At 42.0% G+C, this 26,603-nt stretch overlaps 2 protein-coding genes across 4 annotated transcripts in view; one reads left to right on the forward strand and one right to left on the reverse strand.

Annotated features, from left to right (window-relative positions):
* The window catches only part of cux1b (cut-like homeobox 1b), a 57,648-nt gene extending 42,012 nt beyond the window's left edge, over positions 1-15,636 (reverse strand). For 2 of the 3 annotated variants that reach the window (XM_061046828.1, XM_061046827.1), the window contains exon 1: positions 15,507-15,584. In XM_061046828.1, coding sequence (XP_060902811.1) covers positions 15,507-15,569 — 63 coding nt within the window. In that variant the 5' untranslated portion in view covers positions 15,570-15,584. Of the gene's footprint in view, positions 1-15,506 lie in introns of all 3 variants that reach the window. The other variant, XM_061046826.1, reaches the window with a different exon arrangement.
* Positions 15,637-22,004: 6,368 nt separating this feature from the next.
* Positions 22,005-23,296, forward strand: LOC132980610 (alpha-(1,3)-fucosyltransferase 4-like). Its single transcript, XM_061046829.1, has one exon. The coding sequence runs from the start codon at positions 22,159-22,161 to the stop codon at positions 23,281-23,283; it is 1,125 nt and encodes a 374-aa protein (XP_060902812.1). The 5' UTR covers positions 22,005-22,158; the 3' UTR covers positions 23,284-23,296.
* The last annotated feature ends 3,307 nt before the right edge of the window (positions 23,297-26,603 follow it).

Consider the following 26,603-nt stretch of genomic DNA (forward strand, 5'->3'; position numbering starts at 1 on the left):
AAGTAATTATGGGCATGGTCTCACTCTAAAAAAAAAAAAAAAAAGGACCCTCAGACCCAGAGAGGTTTTGACTATGCAGCAAACTGTGTGCCCACATCAGCAGACACAGGCAGACTTTACACTCATCTTGCTGATAGAGCGTAACATCCCAAAGTGCACAATCCCTGCTGCCCGCCCCTTGTTCACACACATCACATCTCGCTGACCATTAGGAGGCCAACACTAACTCCATTTTAAGCAACATATAAGCACAAAGGGCTGCCATGTTCAAGTGCTCTGCTAAAGAGTGGATATCTTCGTAAAATAACACTGGACTGATCTGAGGTCCGTTTGCATATTACAAAAGTGCAGGATCACAAAGATAAGGTCATTTTTATCCTTACACTAATGTTTTTTTTAAACAAACACAGTGATGGAAAACATCTCTAAGAAGATGCTATTTTAAAAACAAACAAACTTAAAAACTGCTTGACACAGGCTTTTTTAGGGGTGAGATAAAATAATGATTCTGCAATGTATCGTAGTCTTGACTAGTGTGATACAATTATTGAAAAGTTGGGTAAAATATCGATGTTTTACTTTATTTTAAAAAATGTAAATAGATCTATATCTAAATAGATTTCCGTGGTGCTTTGACGTTCTGCGTCACTACTTCGTGGCCCCCACAAGGAGCCAGCCATGATAGGAATGAGGGTTGGAGAAGCCATTCCAAAGAAGCTGACATCGAGATCATGTCCCACAGTGAGAAAAATAAGTTAGGATGTGAAGCATGTTAAGATGAGGGGCATTTTGTATTCTTCAGTTTACCAGATTTCGTGATGTATCATTACATGATTGTCTTACGTATATCAATTATTGTAGAATCGCTGTCTTGTGATATGAACACTACAGTAGGCCACTCGTTGAGCATCGTATCATATCGCATCATATTGTGAGATACCCTGCGATTCCCACAGCCAGGCTTTTTTCTTTGAAACATTTTAAGTTGGCAAAAATCTGTTCTCATGGTCGGTGTCAAACGGACTTATACTTCTCTAGAACAAAACATGCCGGTAATATTCAGCCCATAATGAAAATAGGTTGATAATACTCTATGACATTTGGCCATAACAGTACTAAGGACAACCTGTTTGAATTCTTTGCAAGGAGGACAGTCAGTTCCCAAATTGGTCCAGCAACTTCATCATCGCTAGCAGCCATGTCACTGTATTTATTAGTATCTTGACTAAATATAGGAGATTAACAGATTGCATAGAAAGACGTGTTTTTTTAATTGACAGGATTTTGCATCTGTCACTGTCAATCTAAAGTCATGTCAGTGAACTCAAAAGGTAGCACCGTTCATAGACAGGATGGCCAAAAGGGTAATCACTGTAACATGACCTTTTTCAAAACACAACTCAGCAATAACCCACATCAGAACATCCCTAATTAGACCAAGATATGTTGATTCAAAGTTTACAACTAGGAGTCATTTATTACAGGCTTAATTTGGAATGTAATGCGCTGCATCCGACAACAGTGAGGCAATTCTGCTATTTTGTTTATTTTTTGCAAGTTTCAAACTTTTTGGAGAGGAATACTGTTAACTTTGGGCAAGGCTGCACTACAGGGGCTCTGCCATCTGGCATACCATGGGGATTTTCTTCCTATCAGCTTTGACATCAATGATTGACATCATGCTAGTCTGATAAACCTTCCAAATTAACATGTTTGACAAGGGGCCAAGGCACGAGTGAAGAAACTAATTAACAAAATCCAAAAACATGCTAATTAGGGGAGTCTATAGACCACAATACATGACTAATGTACTGACAAGAAAAGTCATTAATTCTCATCAGCAGAGTTCAAATACCAGCACTTGTGTTGATGCTATAATGCTATGCCTGCAGTGCACAGCGGAGCACCAAGCAACATTTATGAAAAACTTGTGTACTCTGTGTAGGGCCTTCAGGCTCAGTTTCCGAGGTCAGTACTATGTGGATCTCTCCTTGGCCTTACTTTGAAATATTCTTCTTTGTAAATCTCAAAAACTGTTCAATGTTCTGCTGAATTAATTTCTTTAACCGCTCACATTAACTCCATAGCTGTATCTGAATCTGGTTGTGCCTGGTTCGGACTGCAGTGTCTAGTTTAGCAGACGTTGGAACATGGTAGTGTGCAGGGGAGCATTAAGCGGGGCTGTAATGTCTCTGTGATTGCTGTAACAGCCCTGCTTGGCTTGGCTGTACTGGCCCACAGCAGCAGTCCCTGTCCTGGTTCATTTGGTCGTCTGGTCAGCTGTAAAGACGATTGGAACAGATTGCCAACACTCCCTAGAGAGACTTCAACACCGACTTGGCCAAGAAGCCTCCCGCACGCTGCTCCACACGCGTGAGCTCTCACATGAGTGCACAGACAGGCCGCGGCAGTAACTTGGGGAGCCCAGTCTTTCCACATTCTTTTTGAACTCTGTTTCAAAAAGAGGAAGTCCGCTAACATGTTCCCCGAGCGAAATTTGGCATGGTGAGCTGTGTTCGCAGCAAGGAGGGTATGCTGGGCCAAAGGAAAATGAGTATCTCTGAGTCCTACCACTTTGGTAATAATACTAATCACAGATAACAGTCACGGGTAAACAAATCCTATTACGACTGGCGATCGGACCCAAGGTGTGTGTGTGTGTGTGTGCTCATCTCTCCTAATGAAATTCCTTCCACTCGTCTGCAGGCAGAGAGAGGCCTTCTATCTGACTAATTTGCTCTAATTACTCTAATGAGCCACAGGTGATGATACAGTGAGACTGATTAATTAAATGGGAGGCACCAATCAGGCATGTCTGATTATGCCAATCATATCGACTGCAGACTAAATGAGATAACAGGAGACAGACGCACTTTAATTGAGGTATCAAAACTTCGTGGAATTCCTTATGCCCTCACGCTCCACCGATGCCGAGACAGATAGGCTGCTGGAATGACAACAAAGTTATTGTTGTGTACACAGTATGGAGTCGATCCGCGGTGACCGGGAGTGTACACAGAGGAGTGAGCACCACACAGGGATTTGCTTCAGATCTCATTCTCTGGAGAATAATTGGGACTGTAACTGCATGAAACACTTTGTTTACACCTAGTATGCAGTCACACATGCCAAGTAGTCTGCCATTAACCCCTTTAGTCCAAACACAATGTAGGTTAACTGCTCCACATTCGGTGCATGTTTTACACATTAGTCTAATGGAGTACCTCTCTTGAATCCAAGCCAGGCAAAGAGAGACATGAATAGAAATACATTCACTTCATCTCAGTAATAAAAACACACTGTATTGGTCATACCACAGAAGAGGCTAATATTTTAAAACAGAACTTTTCTGTCTGAGGAGCCTTTTAACAGCCTCTGTACTTGGCAACAACACACAGATGTTTAGGAGATGAAGTTTCAGTCCTGCCACTGCAGTCACTAATCTTTCCTTTTATCTCTGACATGTCTGAGGCTGTTATGTGGTTATGATAGTAAACAGTGAAGGCGTCTGGAAAGATGTGTTATCTGAAATCTACAAGGCCTACCTCAAAAACTCCCCCCCTCCATCTCCTTCACAGCGTTCCACATACTCTGTAGCTGACTGTTCTGTATGCCAAACCTACTGTGTGTGCGTGTGTTTGGGTTGGAGGGAGGGGGGTGGAGTCGTGGGGTGGCAGCTCAGTCAGGAGCGACAGCCGCGCTTGCTACAACGACACGGTACATGATCACAGATCACAGGCACGCCCCCTCAAAAACACAGCACAACAGCAGCACAGATAAGATGCTGCGATCCTGGCTGCATGTCTGCCTTCCTACCTGCCACATAGCAGGGGTGCATAACTTTAACTGTGCCAGCAGACGCCGTTTTCACAAACCACAATGGGTTTGAAGACGCAAGTCATATCCTCCTGAATCTCTGTTTTTGTCTTTTCTCTCCCACATTGGAGTCTAAGCCGCAAAGTTTTCTTAACCACAAGCTAACACAATAGTTTATCTGTGACAACTGAGGCCTAAAACACTTTTGTATGTGTGTGTTTGTGCAACTGTGTTTGTGTGCAGAGCGGTAGGGGGTGGTGGGTCAGCCTACCACTCTCCACAGCCTAACAAGAAGCTTGTGGTCCCTGAGCGTTTTGCTCCTTTTTTTGAACACAGATCCATATCTACCAACAGCACAGGAGCTGTCAAGATTCACCTCGCTGACGCTGACGCAAGCCTGGATCAAAAACAGCCTTTTTACACCGCAGCCTCGTTTGTATTGATCCATGTTCCTCTGCTGAGAGACTGGTTGTTGTTTTATCTCCCCAACATCCATGCCTTAACTCTCCTGAAGCTCACTGAGAGCCAGTCATTATTTTGCCCGACCTATTGTCTGACAAGGGGGTTTCAGAGGCCAGGCCTGAGCCTAAATACAAATATAATGAGCCTACGATGGTTTCTGGCACTGAGGAAGTGCAGCTCACTTGGTCTCATTTTAGCAGCGTTCGAATTTAGCTGGAGGCCTGTGTCACGAAGGGCGAGTGGTGTGGAGGGCGCAATGGGAGGAGAGGGGTATGGTGGTATGGTAGGAGGGTGTAATGCATTGGTGAAAGGGCAAGATTTTTCATCCCTGCGTTTACAGGGTGGAACGGCGAGGATATTGAGATCTGAGATAGGATCAGAGGGTAGTGAGCTGTTTCGGCTACGATAAAGGCCACGCATTACAAACAGAGCACAGATAGAGAGAGGGAGGGAGAGAGAGAGAGAGGGGGGGGAGAGAGAGAGAGAGAGTATCACACCTCTCATCCCTGAATTAATGCCTCCATTCTGCCAGGAAGCCATTCTGTGCCAGTGAGAGGAGATTGGGGAGGGGATGAGTGCACAGATACGAACTAAAAAATGGAAACTGCGATCGTGGAGAGGGGTGATAGGGATTAATCAAGTCTGGGAGAAGAGTGGTGCTCTCCAGGCCCTGTAGCACACATACAGTAGAGGTCTGGCTCCCAAGGACTCGGGCAAAAAATTGACATCACCGCCATTAGTTTATAAGACATCAAATGGAAGTAACCATCGGTGAATAATGACAGGGTCACAGGTGCAGCCTGGCAATGCTGCAGACATCCAATCATCATCTCTGTGCGTGTGCGAGCGAGTCATTCTGGCCTAGAAAGTCTCTGAACCCTGACAATAGAGCAGTGTTCAAAGTTGCACTAATTCAGTTAAGATCTGATCTGTTCTCAATTCGTTAGCCTATTTGATTTGTTGTAATTCACTTAGCCTTCCATTTATGGACTACAAGCAGCTTCATGCTATTGGCGCTGTTACAGGACAGTAAAAAAAAAAAAGGGTCTGCATCACTCTCATGTGCCTCTGGTACATTAAATCCCTGCGCTGCATGATGCCCTTCTCCACGTTTTAATTTAGCCGTGTCTATCTGCTGTATCCACTAATTTTCTAGACGCCTGATGATGACACATCAGCAGGAGCTGTGCCATAGCCTGTAAAAGCAGCATGTTGACTTATATGCATTTAAATCAAAAGCATTTGTCAAAATGCCTCATTAGGTTAGATACATCTTGACTGTTTTAATGTGTCCAGCCCATGCTGTCACTATTTTCTAGCATGTTCCATCCTCCTGACTGAGTTTGACACCCGTAGTCTATACGATCAACGTCAACACAACATGTCCTGCGGCTGAGTCTTAGTCAGCCTTTATGAGTAAGAGTTTTCTGCTCTGCTTGCACGAGTTTTGAGAGGCAGAAAAAACAGCGAAGACGAGAGAAAGAGCATAGCTAATCCTTACAGTAATGACAGAATAATTAGCCTGCATTAGACTACGTAATGGGTTGTAATTATATCATTTATTCTGTGTTGCGAGAAAGTGATATAAAGGCATGCACAACGAAGGAAGAGGAGTGGAGCTCAGCGGGAAGTAGGATGGAGCATGTGTAAGAGCTCAGGCTCTTTCTATTGATTGATCCAAACATCAAACGAACCACTAGAGTAATGGGGGGGGGGGGGGGGGGGGGGGAGTGAAGGACAGCTAAAAGCTATTTGGAGCCTTCACTGCATAAAAGACTTGACCTGTTCCACACAGCCTACATATCAAAACCATCAAACAGCAATCAATAGACCAAAGCGGTCAACTCAACAAACCGTCACCCTACTAAAACATCAAACCCTCGGCCCAAGCGTCAGATGATAGGCTACACTCAGCTTATCCATTACCATCAGATAAAGAGGAGATAAAACACAGAGCCTAATCCTTTCATGTGTCGTGACAGCCACAGCAGCCTCCAAGGCATTCCTTCAGTCTGGCTCTCAAATAGTTTTATGGCGGAAGGCAGCCATTCAGCCAGCCAGCCAGTCAGGGCTGTTCTGGTCTGTTTGTCTTATTTCACAGTTTACACGCTGTTTTATAGCTAGTTATTATGGTCACCATGGTGATGCCATACGTTTTTATGGTCTTTTGGTCTGAGGGCAGAGAGTGTAATAAACGGAAAAACACACACACACACTTACACACATGAAAACAAAGACTCACAAAACACACTCCTGCTGTGGAAAGGTCTCCTGTCCCTCCCTTCCTCCTTCACTCACTCTATCAGTCTCACCAAATGCCTATCTCCCTTCTTTCTGCTTCATGTGAAACATGGATCGGCTAACGCAGAATTGTCCTCTCTCATTCCACATCTGGAGCTGATCAGAGGGCCTCCTGGAAGTTGAGGCCTCTGGGCCTATTAATAACCATACCGCTGAACTCAGGGTCAGACAGCAGTCAGCGGATGAGCTTGTGTCTACTAAACACATATTCCCTTCCCCCCCCTCTCCTTTTCCTCAAGAGGACAGCTCTTACTTTTAAAAGTTAGACAGCGGGCTACAGAGCTTGCCATTGTACATCTAGTGTAAGATTTTGATCGCGACATACAGACCTCTTCAAACCCAAGAGAAGCTGGATTTTTTTTTTTTTTTACTAATAGGTAAGAAAAAGAAGAAAGACAAATTTTATCCCTTGAATTGTTTTTCTTCTTTCTCACATTCATAAAAAAGACTAAGTCTGAAACTTTTCACTTCCCGTTCAGTCATCCCCTAAAATAAGACAAATGCAAGATTGTAGGAAAACAGCCTGGGCTAATTAGGAGAAGATTTCATCCCTTGAGTTGTTGTTTTTTTTCTTTTCTACATCCAAACAAGTTCAAGTTCAAGGAGGCTAGACCTGTTAAAAGGCAAGACAGATGGTAAAGTCATCATCCGTTAGCCCGAAAGGTTAGACCAGTCAGACAGCCTGGGTCACAGTGAGGTCTGCGGGGTCAGACCACCTCTGAACCCTGGCTCCAGTCTCACAGCTGCTCAGGTCAAAGGTCAGGAAGGGGTTAAAGTACCGTCTGAGGACGTCCAATGAATTTCACAGATACAGCACTGTGTCATTTACATGGAATCCACCATGTTTTAGTGGACAAAAGCCAGGGACCAGTCAATTGGTTATTAATGGCTAAGCCTTGTGCCGTTTTATAGCGGGGCGCTAGCAGTTGTAACTATTTAGTCTGATTCATTATACAGATTGACTTATGATATCAAGCTTTTCAATGTTCATGGCATTCTAAACTTAGGGGGGAAAAACTGATTTAACATTTGAATTAAATGTGCAATGAGGTTGCCCACATTTGCCATACTTCAACCTCCATGTTTTAAAAAGATACAATATCTGTTATCTTAATGAATAAAAGTATTGAGAAAAAAACAAACAAACAGTTCTTTAGCCATATTTTAACAATTAGCAGCCGTGTGTAAGAACACTGTCTAAATGGCACATTTTACCGAAACATTGCCAATGTATTTGGGGCATTTGGTTCTACAGGAGTGTGCCTGCATTTTATGTTAATTACCAAAGAAGAGCTTACTCAACATTGGGTGTCTAGAACTTGTGTTCTTGTTGCTGTGGTATCAAAACAGGTATTGACATATTTTGATTTTTACTAGAATCGTATCAAATTTGAGAAATTGTGACAATCCAATCCTAATGCGCTCATTCTCCAAACAGTTTCTCCAACAGAGCAACATGAAACTATAGCAGTGAATATCTCAATAAATGCAGAGTACAATTTGTTAAGCTTAAACCGCCCCCATCCAGCACATGCACACGCACACACACACACACGCACCTGTGAATACAGGGTAGTTGAATCATCATAATCGGCGGTAGTTTTCTGCTGAGCCCAGCCAGCAGTCTGTGTTATTTTTAGAGGGCTGACACAGAAGCAGGCCGTCCATTTACTCTGTGAGCTGGCAGCAGGACCATCGCAGCTCTGGTTGCTTTTTAAACTACCAAAATGGGAATGAGCTCAACATAAACACAGCAAAAGGTGTGGACTGGACACTCAAGAGAAATTAAGTTAGCTCAGAATTAAAGCTTTAACGATTACCCGCAATTCTTTTGAAAATGCCAAATCCTTGGACTCACTGAACCATCGTGGACTTGTAGCTGAGAGGATGAGAAGTTTGTTCTATCCCTGATATCAAAATGCAGTTGAGGGGATTTACAAGGTGGTAGAGGACATTATGATGGCTTATTTTAAGAAATAAAAAAATATCACAAAGGCCCTGATGGACTTAACACAAGGCAAAAGCGAAGAGTAACAGAAATTCAGACCAAAGGTTGACTTCTGTGCCCATCTGATGTGACTGATGAGTTGAGCCTGAAGGCCTGCTATGGATCTAGCAACAGAAACTGTGATTGACATTGAAAATTACACAGAGTGAGCTATTAGCAGATAGCAAGCCATATCATAATTCAATCCTCACGCCATCAGAGTGCACCAATATCATAATTCAATACGAAGAACCATTAGCCTACAGCACACCAATATCATAATTCAATCCTGAGGCCATCCGCCCATGCCAATATCATAATTCAATACTTGGACCATTAGGACACAGCAATAGGCCTATTAGAATTCAATACCTGTGGTCAATGATCTAACAGGACACTGATACCAGAGTCATGGGTTGACATGGGAAGAGGTCTGCACATAAGGATCCTTCCTCAAGCCTTATTTAGCCCAGCAGACTCCTTGATAACAGTGAGATAAACAACACTAAAATTAGGTAGGGCAAGATGTTCGCCAAAAGACTCGGCTGCACCAGACGCTGAAGGCCACAGGGCGTTCACCACAGAGACTCGTTCCATTCAGAGGGACACACGTTTTGTGAGCAAAAAAAATAAAAAACGAGGCACTGCATTAGCTTCAAACTGAGCAGCGTGCTCAGCCAAACTTGTCAAAAAATGTTTCAAACACCGGCCCCCACTGTGTGACCGAGCGTCTGCAGTTGGTCTAAATTATCACATTGTGGTACCTCTTGGAAATGGGACTCCCGTTTCGTTTTCTGGTCCATTGCCTCTGTTTATATTTCCACCTTAACATCTTGTTTAACTCCGCAAAAAAATCCTGCAAATCTCATCCAGGCTTTCAGCTTGCTGGGTCATCAAAAATCGGCACCGAGAGAGCAAATCAAATGGTTTTTAAAAAAGCTCAGATTCCTTCTGTTGCTTTAAGTCCGATTTTCACCCAAAGTTGTCATTATTCAGAAGTTTTTCTCACCACACATTTCTTAGGTTTCCTCACTTGTTCTAATCCTCATGTACTGCATGTATAATGTTTAAAGCGACACTAGAGAATGGAAAATACAGCAGAGACGGATGGAATGCTGAAAAATGAAATAGATTTCTCAAATGACACAAAATTAAACATCAACTATTTTGACAAGTGATTAACTGCTTTTGTAGCAAAAGTGCCAAACAGACTTGGCTCACACCTCAGTTGTGAGGATTTTGTACTTTTCTTCATTTTAAGTCACTGAGAACTGAAAATCTTTTGTACTTTTGACAGTCTGTCAGACTCAAAAAGCAATCGGAAAATGTCTTATCAGGCTTCAAGACCATGTGACAGGCATATATTTAATATTCTCTAACACTTTAGAGAGCAAAAAAATCTACCATTAGACCAGAAAGTGATCCGCAGATCATCAACTGATACTTTTTACCACTTTGCAACTCTTTTTCTGTATAATATTTATCAATCCAAAGTCAAAACAGTTTCTTTGTAGGTCTGCACCACTCAGAACTGACAGGTGTGGACTATTGGACGCTGACATTTTTCGATAAGCTCACCTCGATTGAAAAATAGGTAGCAGAGAGGTCAAAATACAAGAACAAAAAGCAACCAGAAAAGAGTCAAACTGGTTCTTTTTTAATATGAATAAAACTAAGTCTAAGCCCCCTCCTGCTGCACTTCCATGTGTGTGTGTATTTTTACTTCACCAGTCAACTATGAACGAGAATTCACATTTCCCCCCAGGAATGCAAGATTTGTGTTTACTGAAAACCGTTGGCTTAATATTACAAGATGAACAATAGACTATACAAGATTACATCGGCCTTGGAGGCACTGCTCCGAGTGTACGCTTGGATTTTAAATAAAGTAGTGGGCACAGTCCTGAAGTGGAAACAGCCGGTGTATTCTAAAGTGAGCCTGAAGAGAAGTGTCCAGTCACTGAATCTCTCTCTCTCTCTCTCTCTCTCTCTCTGCAGGAATACAGAGCAGCAGAATAATGGATGCTTCTGTCATGAGATACGCTGAAACTCTATGATGCTGTAGGTGAGAGAGAGAGAGAGAGAGACTCCGAGTGGGGCTGTAAATAATGCCTGCCACTTGAAAATAGGTCTCTGGAAACTGCCCCCATGTTGTGTTCCTGCTGCCGGTTGATGAGTGGAAGTTTTGTGTCGATGCACTTCAGAATTCAAGTATTATGTGGTTGAAAACATTTACACAACACAGCAAAGTTCCTTGTGTAGATTTCGGTGAAGAAAGGCGCAACAACAACATTTTTATTTACAGTATAAACAGTGATATTTTTGTACAAAAAAGGTCTAAGTTAATGATCAAGTGACGCAACTTAATCGCAGTGTATTTAGATAATGGTTGGAAATGCTTCTGCATGACATCCATATTTAAATCGGCTGTAAAACACCTCAAAGATCATTTTAGTAACTTTTTTTAGGTGTGCTAAAACTGGAAGACTTAAACTCTATATTTCAGAGGAGCAAGATACTAAAGAAAAATCTAAGTAATAAAGTCAGATGAAAAAACGTTATTGTTCTTAAGAGAAGCCATGGCTGCCTCTGAGATATTGAGACGTCTACATTTGGCCTGTGAAGGAAGCTTAATTAATTTGAACAGCTTATAAAATGTCTTTTGTGAAATCAGTCTTGATGATTCATTTCAAAGTGTGAGAACATAAAAGTCACAGCAACAAAAACTCTCTGTACTCTTTGTGGTGTCCTAGTTTTCTTCCAGGCATATATTGTCTAAAACTCTGCATATATTGTAACTTAACATTTATAATTTGTGAATGAAACCGCAAAAAGAGACATTTTTTCCAGGGTCAAAGTCAAAGTCTCTGTAGTTAAATGATAATACTAGCTTGCCTTGTGCTAAGGATCTTTAACAGGGGTATTTATGCTTCACTTTTATGTTATGTATTCACATTATAATGTTTGCATTTTAACAGCAGGAACCACCTAAATTCCAGCAGTTTGAATGAATGGAGCCACGTTGAAGGTTTCAGTGCTCTAAAAAAAACAAACTGTGGGAAAAAAAACAGATTCATGCAATATTTTAACCATACGCAGAGACTTCCACACCTTCAGGAAACATGCCTGTTTTTCACACACTTTTGCTTAAAGCCTGCATTAAGAGCTGCTGACTCCATCTGTTTGGGTAGGCCTATTTTTAGACTTCTGTTTAATGCTTTTTTATCTTTTGTTCAAACATCAGACCACACTGGGAAAAAAAGTTATTTTTCCATGCAGCTGGGTAAGATTAAATATTCCTATATTGACTTTTGCAGAGTAAAATATATTGACTTTAGTATGAAAAGCAGACAAAGTGGGTCTGGAGTAGACACTTCTTAAAGCAGGGGGGGAGGGTAGAGAAACTGATCCCGAGTGTGACGTTCACTAAATCATTGAAGAGTTGGGGAGTTTAGGGCCTTGGCTGGGAATTATCCACCGATAAGGTGGATGAAGAAAATATTTTTTTCTTTCTTTCAGAGAGCTTCACATTCCTCTCAGACTTAAACAGTGCACCGTCCATGAGGATAACCTCTCAGAAAGTGGGATGACATAGCTCCGGCCCGAGTAGACCGGGGGCAGACCAAAGACCTGACATGCACTCGTCCCTCTCTCTCTGACTCATGCTTAGTCGTTCACCACCCACCGACACACAGTGAAACCTCAGTCCCAATGCCAGGTTTTGTCACTGGGCAGAGAAGTGGTTGGCTACAGTAAAAGCATGACGTGATGCCCCCTTCCTCTTTGCTCCCCCAGCTTGTGCAGCAACAGAGGGGTAAAAATATCCCACCAGTGAGTTCAGACAACCAGCTCATAAATTAACACTAAAACTCCTACAGACAACAGCGGACCAGTCGCTGAGAGATTTAAACCGCTCAGGTTGCCCATGACCACAGCTCCGGGATCAGCTTACAAAAGCCTTTTCCTAAATTTACCTATTAGATGATGTTGAATAAAAACAAGCTCCAGTTCCGTTTTCGTCTAAGTCACTATTTAGCCGTACGGCAACACCGCAAACTACTTCTTGAAATGGCTCTGGGGCGCTTTGTTCCAGGAAATGTTATTAGGTGTGTTGTAGGCTATTAAGGCCTAAATTGGGAATCATGTATAACAGGAAGGTCTGTTCTTAATTTTCCAGAGCTTACACAGAAAATATAAAGTATAGGTTTAGGCCCAGTTATTCGCCCAGATCTTATTAAGGCTCGTCTGCAATGAAGCGCAATCTCTCGTCGTTCTCAAGTAGAAACACAATGTTCCAGCAAACTGCTTGACTGAGTAAAAAAAAAAAAAAAAAGGAAAAAAACAACAGGAGAGAAGAGTGATGATCCCCTCTAAAGAAACTCAACTCTGTAATGGACGGACAGGGATTATAGACGTTAAAACCTCCTCCATCTGTAATTCACTGTCACCCTGCCATCATCTCTGAATCACTGATCCATTTTGCAAGTGTGTGAGACCTTGCTAAAAGCATCACTGTTGCACCCATTTGTGTTTGTAGTGGTGATGGGAAGGGAGGGAGGGAAAAAAGCAGGGGAAAAAAAGCACACGGAGAAGACAAGTTAACAGCTCGCTGTGCTGTTTCAAAGCACTCTCTGTCCTGTAACAACCACCTAGCTAGTTTCTCACACAGCGAACGGGACACACTGATCAAATAGGATTTTAATGAACATCAGCAGTTTGGAGCCTGAGGAATAGACGCTATGATGGCTTAGAGCTACTGACATCTAGCTTGGGTTGGATTTTCATCATCAAAAGAAACAGAGAGAAAAGGGAGAAAACATTCCTTTGCTGGTGCCTCTCACACAGACAAAACAGACTGTGAATCTAAGTGCACGCTGTCCATTCGATCACACACAAGAGGCAAATGAGAAAGCAATTGGCTGACAAGGCCATGTGTAGACCATGATCATATCACACTAACCCCGCATTATCATCAAAAAGCAGATAAGAAAAAAAAAAGGTCCTTCTTCTCTGAAGGCTTTCCTCTAGGAGCCTCTCAGTGGGAGGGAGAGTAAATAAGATGTCATCAATAATAGACAGTGAATGTTCTGAGCAGTTCTGTGCACACACACACACACACACTTACACACGAGCGCCGACTGATTCCTATCCTGCAGACAGGCCTGCCAACCGCCAGGCTTTTTGCACACGCTCAGATTCACTGTCCTGACTAATCGCTTGTGATAGGGGCCTTTGCCATAATTACCCAGGGCCTTATCACAAACTTATGCGATGCATTTTTCATGTCCTGGCTGCTGGCAGTGCCTTCACTGTCTGTGCTGGCAGTCAATCCACGAAGAAGAAGAAGAAAAAAAAAGACTGATCTTGGACAAATTCTCACACACACACACCAGTTCTTCTAAGAGGGCAAAACTGGTGAAAGCAGGGTGAAGGGCCAGGGAAGAGGGAGAGGAAAAAAAATGATAAAAGAGGGGAGGGGGAGGCGAGTGAGAGAGAAGATCGGGAGGGAGGGGGGGCAGACAGGCAGGAAGGGGGTGGGAGATAGATAGTGAGGAAAGAAAAGAGAAAGCAAATTTTTTTTTTTTACATAATGCATGAACAAGGGGGCACGAGTAGGAGGACCAAACCAGATCAAATAAATAGGAGAAGTGAAGCCTTGATGATGTGGCATAAGTGCGACACAAAGCCCGCTGGGAAGACTTGTTCACTGTCCTTTTGTCTACCCAGTTCATAGGGGCATCATGACCTAAATAAAAAGTTTAAATCCCAAGCCTGAGCAGTTCACAAAATAATGTATGAACAATTGCGACTAACCTACATAATGCAATTTTATGTTAATCACGTCGGGAACTAGACTGCTAATATTCATAAATTTTGATTTAAAATTCAGCAATGCACGTTAAATGCCACGGGAAAACACAACAGTGCTATTGTCTACATGTCTTGTGATAGGTCAAACACGCTCTAACATACACAGGCTATATTCACACACTGAATAGGCCCCAATATTTTTCCTCCTATCCCTCACTGTGCCGTGGATCTCCTCCTCCGTGCACGTCACGATCAGCCGCGTGCACGAGACTGGGGCATTTGTGGAGTTCATATTAATCAACAAGGTCACGGTCTTTTAAATTTTTTCTTAATCATTTTTTTTTATTATTTAATTACACAGCGTCAACACATACTGTCCCGTCCCGGTGCACTTTCTCAGACGTGGCAATGTCTGTTAAAAAAAAAAAAAAAAAAAAAAAAAAAACCTGACTGTGTGTAATTGCAGTCAGGAGAAAGCGAGAAAGAAAAAAAAAAAAACAAGACGACTGAGTTCATCAACCATAAATCTCCCGAGACGACTTCAATTTAAACTGCTCCAAAAAACCCCCGTTAGCCGACAACGCTGCTAATGTTTTCATTCGCGTTAAAATAAACTTCAGAAATGGAGAATAAAAAGCTGAATAAACACGAGTAAAAAAAGCTGCTGTTGTGTGTCTGAGCTGCCCGTCTCAACGGCTGGTGTCACCACAGCGCCACCGTATAATGAGTCGCACTTATTTTTCCCCCAAATTATCCAACCTTACAGCGGCTAAAGCGTCGGGCTAACTACGGCTACTCGCTCCTGTAAAAGTTGAAGAACACGCAATAAAGATAGCTGTCCGAAAGCTTTCCCCCAAAGCCCCGCCGTTTTGTTTTTATTTCAGCGCATCCCCGCGGCGTCGCCCCGGCTTGCCCAGTTGCAGTGTCCGATCGATGTGGAATTGAACAAAGAGGATCAATTTCTGATCAGCGAGAGAGCCACTTTCATCAATGTGAGGAAGAGGTCTTGAATTCTCTTCCGAAACACCTCCGAGAAGCCACGGAAAAGGCACAAAACACCGCGACCGAACGAGACAAGCGAGCCCAAACGAACAGAGGGCTAGACGGTTTAAACAGAGATTCAACTGACCTGTAGTTGTTGTAAGTCAAAGCGCTTCCAATATTGAAACATCGATCCTGCATTGGCCGCCATCTTGAGACATATTGAGACAGGAATGAGATGCTGATAGAGAGCGCGGGGGTTGGAGTTCAGTGGAGAGGACCGGGCGGCCGGAAGATCCGGACCGGATCACGTGAGCTGACATCACGGTGACGACTGGAGCACGGAATGGAGTCAGGCTGGAGGAGTGTATCCTTAATAACGCCATTATAATTGCTTAAATAGCTTTTCATCAACATACAGATATTACAGGTAAATAACTGAGCTGGCTTTAAATTACATCTAATTGTATTCTCACGTTAAAGCACGCGAAATTGACAAAGCCAGACGAGACCATTTTTGATGTTGTAGTTTGTGTGATGTTTATGTTTTATGCAGAGCAAAGATCATACAAAAATAATGCCAGGAGGCTCCCTGGGAGCCATATCTAAAGAGAAAAAAAAGTCCCATCATGCCAGCTCTGGAAAGTCGGCACTTCTGTGTAGGAAGAATGATGAGGGTTTTTCCCATGCACCTACTTTGACATCGTAATATGCTCACTTTATGTTATTTCCAGAGATTCTACTTTTGGTCTCAAAACGAAAAAGAAAAATAAGTACATTTTACTTAATAAAAACGACATGATTTGTGTTTCATGGTTGTCATTTGGTTAACTAAATGTTATTGGCATTTTTCTTGCAGCATTACAAATGTGTATTAAATAGGCCTTAAGCAAAATAAACAAAGGCCAATGCAAATGTAGACCCCAATTGAATCCATTGAGACTGTTAACAATACAATCCAGTGTGACAAGACTACAAAAAGGCCTATAAAACATTACATTCTAAGCAATAAAAATGAACATCAATTATTTAAAATGTCATGATTTTTTACATTTTATGTCATTCTATAATAAAAGGGTGGTTTCATTCAGCAAATCCAACCAAAGAGGCCTGCTCAGAACCTGCTGAATTTCAGAATGTGGAAAAGATGGAGTGGACTTAAATATGGCAGTATAGCCTACGAATAAAAAAAATCCTTAATGTGAGGATTTTTTAAAGTTTAAAATAAGAATTAAAGAATGTCTAATTTAATGGTACATTTTGCTCAACAGATAATACGCAGATTAATTAATCAAATCAGATTGTTGTGTAGTTGATCAGACAGCTCGTAGCTTGCAGCAGGGCGGCCCAGTGGTAACAGTGTCAACATGCATACAGATCTGCTGTTGAAGTGACCTTGAGCTACACAATGAACCCTGGCTGCTCCCGAGGCGTCACTCCTGCTGACCATGTCCTCTGACCCCCCCCCCCCCCCCCTCCCCCCCAGCTTGTGGATATGCAAAGAATTTCTAATTACACTGTATGTATGGAGTGCCCTAAATTCCTGTGTCAAGCTGTGCCGCCCTGTGCACCTTAAACACATCACGCCTCTGCTTCCAATTGCTCTGCACACAAACCCGAAGCCGAGCTGCACGTGTTTATCAGAGTAACCCATCTTTTCTACACGTTGTTCTCATTTGAGCTTTTTGTGGGTTCCATAATTTCACTTGTGCAGAGGGAAATAGGGCATTCACACCTTCCCCCCCCCCCCCCCCCCCCCCCCCCATATATCCTCAGTTCATACAGCTTTCTGTCAGCTCAGCCCTAAACAAAAATATTTAACTTCATAGTTTCGTTTTTCTGATAGTTTTCATTTCCTTCACAGCCGTTGCACGGTAGTTGCACTCAAGAATTTGCCATAAATAATAACACCTCTTTTACTGCACTCTTGTGGTAACAAAGGTGGGCATTTTGTGTGCTTAAAATTAGCTCAACTTTCAGGTCACTGCTTGATTTAATTTTTCTATTTGTGTCTGGCTCTTTCTACTGTGAGATTGGTGCTTAACTGATATATAGCCTGAATTAATTTGCCTGATTTCATACCTCCTTTATGGCCATAAAACACACACTAGAATAAAAGCAGTCGCATGCTTTTAATAATGTGTATTAGATCACACTGTTTGTAACAAATATCACAGCTGCTTTGAAAGAAGAAAGACACACAAGCCCCATGACTCTTGTTACCGTCAGTGTCAATTACTAGTTATATCTCTATCATGATCTTCTTTTTTAAAAGTATGACCGTCTGATCTGCACTTAGAGATACATAATGAATACTTTTTAAAAGAAAAATGCGGCATATGAACCCATAAATCCTGTGTTTAATCCTCTCATTTCTTCCCCTTTCCGCCATGTTAATCAGTGCTTCCTTGGCTCGGCCTGCACGACTTGTGATGCTACCTATCATTAAGCCAAACCAGAAATACAGGTCTGAGATAATCTGTACAGGCTTAGTAGCTTTGCGGTGTGTCCATTGTGCCGTGTTTGTATAGTTTTCTCTTACTATCCCACAAAGAAGACACATCACTGACAGGAACATGATGTGTTTAAGGCAGCTGATTTTTTACTTTGATATAAAAGTAGTCTGCATCACAGCAGTGATTACATCCTTCCTCCAAAAATGCATGAAATAATTAACAATCATTTATCATGCTGAGGTTTTACTCACTGTGAATGTTTAAGAGCTGTATGTTACTGTAGTTATGTAATTTCTTGTCAATCATCAGGACCTTAAATACTGTTGTAGTGGTGAAAAACTTTTCAGACATGACCATCTTTTTCCACACGTTACACTGCAAAGAGAAGACTTTGTCGTCTTTCCAAAGCTCTATAAATAAAGTACTCCACACCCTTCCAACTAAAAAAAAAAAAACTTCCTCAAAACAGTTCTTTTTAATCATCCATTTAAAAGAAATCATCAGAAGTTACTGACAAAAAGGGCTGCCGTTTAATCGTCACACAATAAAAAATAAAACATGAAACAGATTGTATCCTCATTCCTACCAAAAGACTTATAAAACCAGCATTTTATCTCCAGGCGGATAATTAAACCTGTCTTTTTCTGTAGGTACATGCAGACATCTCTGACTTTGATGTACTCTTTTTTTTGTATATAATCCCCTCCATGTTTTGATGCTGAAATCAGTTCAGTAGAGCGATAATTTTATTCTGCAAAATTATCTTAACGCTAAGTAAGAGTGAACATTAAAAATCGGTTGATTTTGTAGCTGCCAGGCGCTCTCTTCTCAAACTCTCTGAATTCAAGCACACCCGTATCTCCTCGAGGATTTGACTGCAGCTCCACTAAAGGCTCTGGATTACTTTGAAGCAGTGGGGGGTACACAGTGGAAGTCAGTACAAGTAAGACTCCGAGTTATCAATCCACCTACAAATTATCATGTTCCTGTGACTGAAGCTCGAGCACGTCTGGCATGAATGACTTGAGAGGTTTTTTTCCCCCCTCTCTTGTCTTTTTTCTTACACTCTATGTGAAAATTAAAGAGGAGGATTAAACAACGTAAATTGTTCTTGACAAGGACGGCAGAGGGAACATGTTGAGGCCCACAGATTCAGACTCATCAGTTCATGCGAACTTGGTTAAAGTTTAAATATAGAGGAGTAAACACACATTCTTTGTGTCAGCGCCATTATACAACCCGATCTTAGACCACCGTCGGAGCTACAGGCTAGAAAATAAAACAGCCTTTCTGTCCTTTAGCTTCCCCACTTTTCACTGTTTTTGTCCCTTTTTTCCTCCTGCTCATTGACTCTGCCTGCAAGGTGCTTTTAGCGGGGCCTTGTGTGGCCGGGTTAGAGATGGATGTGTGGCCCTTGGGAGCTGCAGGCAGAGAGCAACACTGATCATGTCAGACAGGCTGGGGAGGCTGCATAAGATCATCATCACCCAGCAGTGGAGTGAATCGCCGCGGTGGCACTTTCACACAACCTCTGACCTCCAGGGTAACCTCTGAGGTCATGATCAAGGTCAGGGGTCAGCGAGGGCCTCCGTGAACAGGCTCCTCCCTCCTGCCGCTTCCTACACTTTTTTTTCCTCCCCCCTTCTCTTTATGATCTCCTTTTCTTCTTCTTCTTTCTTCCTCTTTCGCTCATCTTCTATCTGTTTCTTCATCACTCACACTCTCCTTCTCCAGCCGGGACCGATTGAGACGTCCCGTCCCCGGGGAGAGCAAAAAGGAAAAGCAAGAGAAAATCAATATGGAAGATGAGTGAAGACCTGGGGGTCCCATCAAGAACTGAATGCTTCTCTCTGTTCTGGCATGATTCACACAGAAACACATACAGATACACAGTTATATTACTTCTGACAATCAGGGAAGTAGCTGTAAACATGGCCTTGTACAAAACTAAAGAAAATAAGTTTGCTTAATGTTTTTTTCAGTGTTTCCCGCCTGCTTTCACACTATAAAGTGCAGCATTGATCCCTGATTCGTACTAGCTTTTATCTTTTTTTATTTACTGCCTATACTGTTTATATATAGTACTTTTTCATCTTGATGTTGTTTACCTTGTGTGTACTGATGCTATATTTTTTAAAATCTTGTTTTTAGGTTTACCCATTTTAGCATTAGCCACTGTGGTCAGTTCTTTTTCCATGTCTTGTGTTGTGTTGTTGATTGTTTGTGTAAAAGGAGGTAAATTCACTACCTGTAAACCAAATCTGTAGGTACAAATAAAGTAACCTCACCTAAACTAATCTTACAATTTCCATATACAGCGACCTGAGAAGAACTTCTTTTGCCCTACTGCCCGTGTTGCATTCATGTACATGTACGCAATCTTGATCCCTGCACGGAGATCCAAGATTAAGTTAATGCACAAGACGAACATAAAAAAAAAAAAAAATGTTTTCTAGCATAAGAGAAGAGGAAAAACCGAGCATGCATAAATGTCAAGCTTTGTGTGTCACCCCAGCTGTAATTTCAAACAAACAAAATGTCACCAGATCACCAATCAGTGCAACTTTAATTATAGCACATTTCCAGTAACATTTGCAACATTTCTGCCTTTAAAAAAAAAAGGGAGTAAAATAAACAATCGAAAAAGAGATAAACAAAGCTCATTCCAGTGTGTCATGTCCTGACCTCAGCCACCTCGTCTATTCTTCAGAAGAAGACATACATGTGTTTATAATGTTTGGCCTCAGCACGTATCCATAACTTATGAGTTTGCCGTGCTTCTTCTCAACACTAGATAACCCCGGGCAGGACATTAAATGATCGTCTGAAAATAGAAACTGTTCAGATGAAAGGGAGGATAAATAATGCAGAAAGAATACAAAACCTCTTATGGGGATAACTAGTCGTACACACATGCACGCACGCAAACACACAAAGAGAAAAGAGAGGAGAGTTTTTCTTTTTTTTTGCTCCATGGTGAAGAAAAGTGAATGGATGGAACAGGAAGGAGGAGGACCCAGCGGAGACACACATGCTTCTTGCTTCATCTCCTCCCACTCCTCTGTGTCTGCCATTTTTTTCCGCTCACATACAGACTTCATGACATGCTCTGCGTCTGTGGGGAGGAATAATGTTGTCCCAGTCATTCCATGTTTTTCCTGCCCACCGGAGATCACGCACACAACACACACAGCAGCCCCGCCGCCTCATCATTTTTTCATAAATTCTGATCAGAACAACACAAAATGACGACCTGGCCTTCTGGGCCTTAAACACATCATACACTTCTATAAGCCATTTGAGGGCTTGTGTGTGTGTTTTTTTTTTCTATTCCTGTATTTGTTAAGGTTAGGTCACCAAATTAAAACTGTGAGTCATTTATGAAGGTTTCTGGTTAGAGGGCTTTTCAATGCTGGGTCATATCTGATAAATAAAACATTGAAGACAAACCTTTTCAAAGCCTGCGCTGCTGCCTGCCTAATTTCATGCTGAAATGTTTATTCATTGGGCAGATTAAACATGCATGCTTTGAGAAATAAATCCCACTGAAACTAAACTACACAGGCTGCCCTTCATGAGGTTATGCTTGTGGAGGGAGACACCTAGTGGTAAAATACTTATATGTGGATTATTGAAAGATTAGAGGGGCCTTTTACTTTTCTTTAAGTTTTCTTTATTTGCCCATGAGATGTGAGGAATTGTTTCCAGTTTAAACTAATCTAAGGTAATTGGCTATAGGACTCAAAAGTATGCTGCAGAATTGACAATATTCCAGATATGCTTTTGAATTGACCCCTGGCCTTCATGATATCCTAAACTGTGTTTTTCCCAAACAGGCTGACAGCCTATAGCCTAATGAAAAAAAAAATTCTTGTTCTTTTCTAAATTACCTGATTATTAAATCAAGAGGACACCGCGCACTGGGCCAAGGTCTTTACCCAACCAAAAAGAGTCAGCAGGCCTCACAAAAGGCCCATTCAGTACTCAGAAACCCAGACCAACACTGCCACGTCAAAATGTTTGAGCATGCAACACTGATGAAAAACTTGTTTTAGACTACCCTATTTGAACCAAGAAGACTGTGACGTCCAGGTAGGCACTAGGGCAGCCGACAACAACACATGGAGTCATCTGACTGCTGAAGGATAACCTGACCTGTAATTAATTACCCTCCTTATTTTAGTAAGTAAAATAGTTTCTATGCAAGGTGCGTCTGAGGACCGGTATAAATACAGGTGCCGATAGATTTTTTTCTGCTTTCCCTATGCAGAGAACGAATGAAGGACACAGATTCTACAAAAGGAATTTGAACTTTGAGGGAAAACTGCAGTGTGACGGGGATCGATGGAAGCTGGAGAAGCACCGAGTCGCTCTACAGTTCCAGCCCACAGAGCAGGAAGGCGGTGGAAACGTGGTCATCCTTTTTCTAGAAGAACCTTGTCCTCCGTTTTTGTTGCTGCCGTCGGGTTTTGGTTCTTCCTAGTAGTCTTCCTCCTTTACATCCTAGAACCGTTTGACTACAAGGAGACCCGCTCGGTCACGCTCCTGATTTGGGTGCACCCGTTCGGTCAGTACCGCAAACTTCCGGACTGCCTCGCGCTCTTTCAGATTGGAGGGTGCATGGTCACAGATAACAGGAGCACGTACCCAGGGGCTGACGCTGTCATTATTCACCACTGGGCCGTTGCTTCAGGCGCCGTACATCTACCAAAGGAGCCGCGGCCAGGTGCGCAAAAGTGGATTTGGATGAACTACGAGTCTCCTACGCATACACCCAGACTGCTGCGTTTTGATGGTGTTTTCAATCTCACGCTCACCTACAGGGCGGATTCGGATATATATCTTCCCTACGGGAATCTGGTCCCTACAATAAACAGAAGTCTCAAGAACAACTTTACACAGCCGCTCCACGCGCCCGCGCGCTCTCAGCTTCTCCGGCCCCGCCTCCTTGCCTGGGTCATCAGCAATTGGTCGGAGTCTCAAGCGCGCGTGGCTTTTTACCACAAGCTCCGTCGGTACATCAGGGTGGATGTGTTCGGACGCGCAGGCCGACCGTTACCGAGGGGCCGCGGCAGTGTAGTGCGCATGCTCGGACAGTACCAGTTCTACCTGGCGTTGGAAAACTCCCAGCACACTGACTACATCACAGAAAAACTGTGGAACGCGGTCCTGGCCGGGGCCATCCCGGTGGTTCTTGGTCCGTCCAGGCAGAACTATGAGCGCTTCCTGCCTCCCGAGGCCTTCATCCACGTGGGTGACTTCCCCACAGTGCGCGCACTGGCTCAGTACCTGCGGAGACTGAGTCGAGATCCGACCAGGCTGAGACGGCACCTGGACTGGAGGGATGGTTACAGCCTACATCAGACCTCCTTCTGGGCTGAGCACTACTGCGCAGCCTGCAGGGCAGTGAGGATGACCAGGGGCAGGACAGATGTAGTCAGACACCTGAAAAGATGGTTTTATTCGTGAGAAACGCCTGGAACCGTCACTTAGGTGGCGTTCAGACTGGGAGACCAATTATAAAAAAATATTATAATAAAATCACAGCAACAAACAGTTTTCAGAAAAAAATAATATTTTTCTTACTTATCTTTTTTAAGCTGACAATTGTTACTTTATACTTTATACAACTTGAATCACACTAATATATATATATAGGGGGAAAAACGTGTTTGACTGTCTATGATTCTGTTAAGCTTGTTCCTTCTGTTTGTAGGCACCCTGAAAACCCCTCTTTTCAACCTTAGCATTACAAAATACAAGTTGTATAGTGCTAACTAACTGGCAAAAAAAAAAAGAAAAAGTTAAATGCCATCTTTCTTACAAAATACTGTAATGGGTTGACCTCTAAACATCACAGAAATGGAAAGCAGGGTTTAAAAGTTGGATGGATACAATGTTTAGAAAATGGGTCATCAGTTAAATTTGTATTTTGCACAGATAAAAAAGCTGGTATGTTTGATACTTGAAGTGCTGGGTCATGAATGTATTCTGCTTGTTATCAGTGTTTTGCTGCCCTTCATAATTTTGACTGGCTATGGCATTAAGGCAAAGAAACACTTAAAAAGAAAGCTATAATGAGTTGAACATCTGCCTGAATTTGGAAATAAAAGGAGTCACTTGATGCAGGGATCGGAAGCTGTAATGTGGCTCATTTCAATTTACACCTCTGTGTTAGTGCCCTGACACAGAATTAACACTTTACTCTGTCAAATGAGACATTTCCTGCAGGCACCGAGGCATAAAATAAAAAGCTGCTCCTCATAATGAGCTGATGCCTGAACAGCTGTTGAAAACACGGACGTCTTTCAGAAATAATGCTTTCAGACGGCCAGAACAACCAGACCAATCATCCCTGTCATAATCCCACTCATGTACCTGAGGGAATTATTAGCATATCTAGTTACTGTGAGAAAACTAACATGCATTCTTTGTATCTTATAATAGAGACACACGTCATGAACACGTCTTGAAACTTGTTAGTCGTGTCCTTCATCAAAGTTTTTCCCTATATGCCACAGCACACCTGTCCTGCAGCCTAGCGTCTAGAGGACATTCCTACTTTTGTTTTTTTTTATCTTGTGTGATGACAAACTGACTTTCAGAAGATATTATACTATAATATTTTACTGCACTTACAAACTTGCAGATATTTTGCTGCATTAAATTCTTGGAAGATGTATGAAGTTAGCACTTTTAAAAGGAACTATATGTTGCAAATGAAGAGAAAAATGTTATTGATATATTCCTAGCCACATTGCATTGTATAAATGAATATCTAAAAACAGCCCATTCTATTACTATTATTGCTGACTAAGGCTGGTTATGACCCTATCTTGTTATAGTTCTGTTACAAGTGCCCAACAAGGCCATAAAGAAGGGGACAGTAGAATCCAATATTGCAGGTATGTTTGAGCAAAACCAGATTGAGGAATTTTGATTGGTTGAAGCACAGAATGTGTGGTGAAAAATGTTTGGCTCCATCTCTTGCTCAAAGTAGCTGCACTCCCTCCTCTGGTAACCTGTAACTGTTCTCTGATTGAAGGCTTTCACTATCAAAACCAGAACAGAGACAGTCAATTGGAAAAGAGCAACCTGAGGGACACTTGAGTATATTTTTGAACCATTTGCTGTGAAAATACATTGGGAAATTGTGTTTAGACTTGAATCACTTTTCTTTAATATCATGCAGTATCATCAGTACACTCCATGTTTGTCATATTCCTCTTATGTGTGATGCTCTTTTGTGTTACTTTTTTAGTCATAAAAAGTCTGGCACAAGAATATCCGACGGGATTAATAAAGATTGTTCTTAACTCATCCTCGCTTATTCTTTATGAGATTTGTTTTGGAGCAATGATCATTTGAGTTTATGAAAGTCATGTTCATTTTTCTTGAGAGAAGTTCTAGAAACAAAGTCAAACATGTGCAAACATAATGGAAGTCAAATAAACATTCAGAGTATCCTAAGCTAAAATGTGTTGTATTGTGTTAGTTTTAGTCTAGTTTTAAAAAACTGATCTTATTGTTTATGTGTCTAAATGGTATTTGTTAGTTTATTTTTGTTTTTGTATATTTTGTATTCTGTGTGGTGTCTTGACTGTGATTGCAGTTGCTGCTGTGACGATGTCATTTCCCGCAAAGGATTAATAAAGTACCTATCTATCTATCTATCTATTATTCTCTCCTATACTTCAACTATAACTTGGCATTGACTCAGAAGCCTCATGTAAAATTAATATTTGTTTTTAGTTGGATTTTGTGTTGTTCTTTAAAGTTAATGTCATCATTTATTCATCTTATTTTCAGTCAAGGCTTTAAGTTTCAAGTTGCTTTTATTGTCTCCCAAAAGAAAAAAACGTGTTTTGGATTGAAGAGAATGCTGCATAAAACATGTCAGACAGTCAGCTATATTGGAGTGGGCAACTCCGTCTCCATTCTCTGTGTTCAGTTTTAAAATATCACATTTTAGCATTTGTAAAAAAAAAAAAAAAAAAAAAAAAGCAATGCAAAGAACACCTGGAAATGACACATGAAGTATCATGTTAAGATGAGTCAATGTGCATCATGTCTGCAGATATGATCAGTTGTTAGTTGTAGGCGTACCTGTGTTTTATCAGGAAGTGACCTTGAGGAGACAACTCATGATGCCTTCAAGGTCTCTGACCCAGAAGTAACAGCAGTCCTTCGAGGGCTGCTGTGTGCTTTTCTGTCCTTCTCTCTCAAACATGACCATGGGGAGGTCCACCTGTGGCTCATGGTGCCTCTCACTGGGATTAAGCACTCAAATTTGAACTTTGAATTGCCATGTTGAGTACAAACACGTAAAGCATTAACAGAGTTTCAGATGATGCAAACCCTGTTCAGTGAAACACAGATCGCGGATGATTCCAAATCAAAGAGATGGAAACAGTAAATCTCCCTTCCCGTTCCATTCCTGCAGCAGGATAACATATCACCCCGAGTCACAGGCTGACAAGTTTACAGAGAATGAGGTGAGTTGTTGCTTGGCAACAAGGTGAAATATTGGCGGTATCACTGTGAGATATGTGAGTCAGTGGAACGGGTGGCGGAGAGTTGCAGTGCAGATGAACAAGTCGAAGGTGAGCGCCGATGAATACCCAGAATCTGCAGCAATTTAATGTGATTTAAACCCTCTAACTATACCAGCCCCAGCTTATTACAAAGATCCTTCTCAGCTCTTTTTTTCTCCAGACCCCTTCTGCAGCAACAGTGCCATTCATAACCTACATGGCCCCTGGCTAGAGACACAGTAATCTCGTTTGTGC

This window comes from Labrus mixtus, chromosome 9 (assembly GCF_963584025.1).
Source record: "Labrus mixtus chromosome 9, fLabMix1.1, whole genome shotgun sequence".
NCBI lineage: Eukaryota > Metazoa > Chordata > Actinopteri > Labriformes > Labridae > Labrus > Labrus mixtus.